General features: G+C 31.3%; 1 protein-coding gene across 1 annotated transcript; it reads right to left on the reverse strand.

Moving 5' to 3' along the window:
• Positions 1 to 1,049: 1,049 nt before the first annotated feature.
• On the reverse strand, positions 1,050 to 1,943 carry LOC107797898 (lachrymatory-factor synthase). The gene has a single exon (XM_016620818.2). The coding sequence runs from the start codon at positions 1,766 to 1,768 to the stop codon at positions 1,259 to 1,261; it is 510 nt and encodes a 169-aa protein (XP_016476304.1). The 5' UTR covers positions 1,769 to 1,943; the 3' UTR covers positions 1,050 to 1,258.
• Between the last annotated feature and the right edge of the window lie 1,075 nt (positions 1,944 to 3,018).

Consider the following 3,018-nt stretch of genomic DNA (forward strand, 5'->3'; position numbering starts at 1 on the left):
GCTACAGGATCGCTTCCAATGAGTTTCAAAAATAAATTACAAGAACACCAGTCCTGGCTAGTTACAACCTCAATAGTAGACCCTAAACCACGGTCCTCCTCACAACCCTTTCACGCCTCACCCTCGACTTAACAGGTCAACTGAGGATCACCGGTTATATTCCCATAACCAAAGTTTATTGTCAAAATTAATAACTGCTTGTACTATATATTTCTTAACCTAGAGCACCATCGGGGTGATATAGTAGACTCTAATAACAAAACATGTCAACAAAGTAGACTAGTATGACTAAGTTTAACACATAAGTATTTAGCTTATCATTTAGGTTAAATACTTTACACCCACGTAATCATATTTTTTAGTTTACACTGCTAGTCAAATTATTTTTTTGCAATAGTATTTATACACAATTATATATTATTATATAGTATTTATACATTATTATATAAATAAAGTATTTTGAGTGTAAAAATATATAAAAGTATATAATAATATATAAAAGTGTCTATAATATATAAAAGTATATAACATGTTGATAGTTGTAGAGACGAAGTGTAGTGCAATTTTAATTCAAAATCAATTCAAATATCCATCAAATAACTTCAAATTTTGTATATAACCTCCTTAGATGATTCCCGGCAAGTCTAGACATCACTGTTCCAAATTTCTCAAAACTCATATTCGAAATTCAAACCGAATTCAACGAGGATGGGTTACCTATCTAATCTGTTTACTACCTAAATCTTACAAAATTAGCACTCTAACAATCAAGAGGCAATTGGATTGAAGAAGGAATTTAGGGGAAGTGACCTAACTTTCAAATTATATTCAATATCGACCCCGAAAAAAACGTGGCTCATTTTTGTTATAAGCTTTGGCGAGGTGGTTGAGAGTCTAAAAAAATGATGATTCTACTCTATGTGATATTATTACTATTTGGAGAATTAAATAGATTTTCCCTTTTATATATAATTACGAAAAAATTTCAAATGGCTTTCAATTACTTTCTTTTGCCTCGCACGCACTTGTAAGATATTGAATTACTATCCTTGCTACATCAAAACAAAGTGTTAAAATTCATTCCGAAATACAGGCAAAGTTTACACGCAAAGTTTAGGGAGTAATTCATGTGTTTTTTCCATGGACTATTGTATCCACACAATTTAAAATATACTTCTACACAGGTTTCTGCTGTGGTGCATATTTTAGAATGCATGACATAGTAATAGAAAATGCCAAAAAAAAAAAGAAGAGAAATTTATGAACTTGCTAGGGCATCTTCCATCTTCTTAGCCATTCTCTGCAGCCCAACTTCATACTTCTTGACCAAATCCTCCAATCTCATCCTTTCAACTTGATCAACGGTGATAAACCACTCGATTTTACATCCCTTTTGACCATCAATTTCATCTGGGAAAATCCTGACCGTCGAAAAGTATGACTTGAACCCAATGTTACAATCCACTATCTCATAACTTAATGTCCTCTCAATTGGATTAATAGCCACCAACCTCTCCTTGGACCAGCTCACCGGAGCTTCTCCGGCGCCGTCACTCTCCGGTGGGAGAGAGAATCCGGCACAGTATCGTATGCAACCAACTTCACCATTTTCACCGTGGATGCCGTAACATGTTGACAAGCTAGGGAACCATTTGTTAAGGCCAAAGAAATCTTTGTAAACAGAAAATATTTGGTCTGCGCTAATTGCCTTTTCTAATCTTGTTGAGACTTTAACTTCCCACTTTGGTTGTGAATCTTTTTTCTCCATAGAAGAAGATGAATTCAGATCCAATCTGTTATTGATAGAAGACTATATATAAGTAAAGTTTATTGGATTTTTATTATAGAAAAAACAAATTGTTGGATATGGAAAAGAATTGATGAGACTTGGGAATTTTCTGTATGTTATGTTTCTCTGAAGTCGTATAAGGACAACTAGTTTTGTTTTCTTTTATTTGGAGTTTGGAGGGCGCACATTAAATGCGTACCCAATTAATACTACCTCCATTATATTAAAAGTATATATTCTTTTTTATTTGTCTATTTTGGCAAATCAATACTAAAATAATTTTTTTTTTTTTACCTTTATCATTAATTACTCATTTCTCAAATTTTTTTAAAAAAAATATGTTCCTGCATTTGAAAAATGTGTGTATTTATAGTTTAAAAAAATACAAATTTAAACAGATAAATACTTTTGTTTGGATTGGAGAGGTTCCCGCCTCTCTATAGGATATTGTATTTTTTTTTTTGGTCAAAACTAAAATTTTATTTCAACCAAGTATAATTATGTTTGGAGATTTGATATGACATGATAACTAGGTCCAACAATTGGCATAAAAAAAGTTTAAAACTCACATTTTAGAATTTGGCATATGGTTGCCTAAAGTTATTCTCTCTCTCTTATAATGGTTCAACCACCATCCTAAAAATAAGCTCCATCAAAATTATTTTTCTTAAAAATAGCAAAAAATATTTAAAACCCACTCTCTCTCTTCTCTCATAGCGACCATCATCCTAGAAATTAGGTTCCATTTCCTTGCATAGTATCCGGAAAATCTCCCAAATTTTTCTAAATTATTTTTCTTATTTTGTTAGTCTGTATATCCAAATATATATATATAACACCGTAATAATTATATTATTTGTGTATCATTGTGTATAACATAATAATAATGTATATGTCAAAAAGTATATCAAAATTTTATTTTCATTCTTTGTATAACACATTTCAGATTGAAAACTCAAGTTTTAAAAAAACTCCACATGTTTATCTCCATTGTATCCCGTGTATATCTCCATGCACATCAGTGATATCTCGTGTATATCATGTACGTCTGTGTATATCCATGAATATATGTGTTATATACATAATATATAATGTGATATACATAGGCGTCCATAAAAATTTATGTGATATACACGATATACAAAGTGATATATGCATATGTCCCGAAAAACCTCTGTGTGATATACACTAATGTGCACGATATACAACATGATATACACATGTCGTAG

Source organism: Nicotiana tabacum, chromosome 23, assembly GCF_000715075.1.
Source record: "Nicotiana tabacum cultivar K326 chromosome 23, ASM71507v2, whole genome shotgun sequence".
In the NCBI taxonomy this organism is placed as follows: Eukaryota; Viridiplantae; Streptophyta; class Magnoliopsida; order Solanales; family Solanaceae; genus Nicotiana; species Nicotiana tabacum.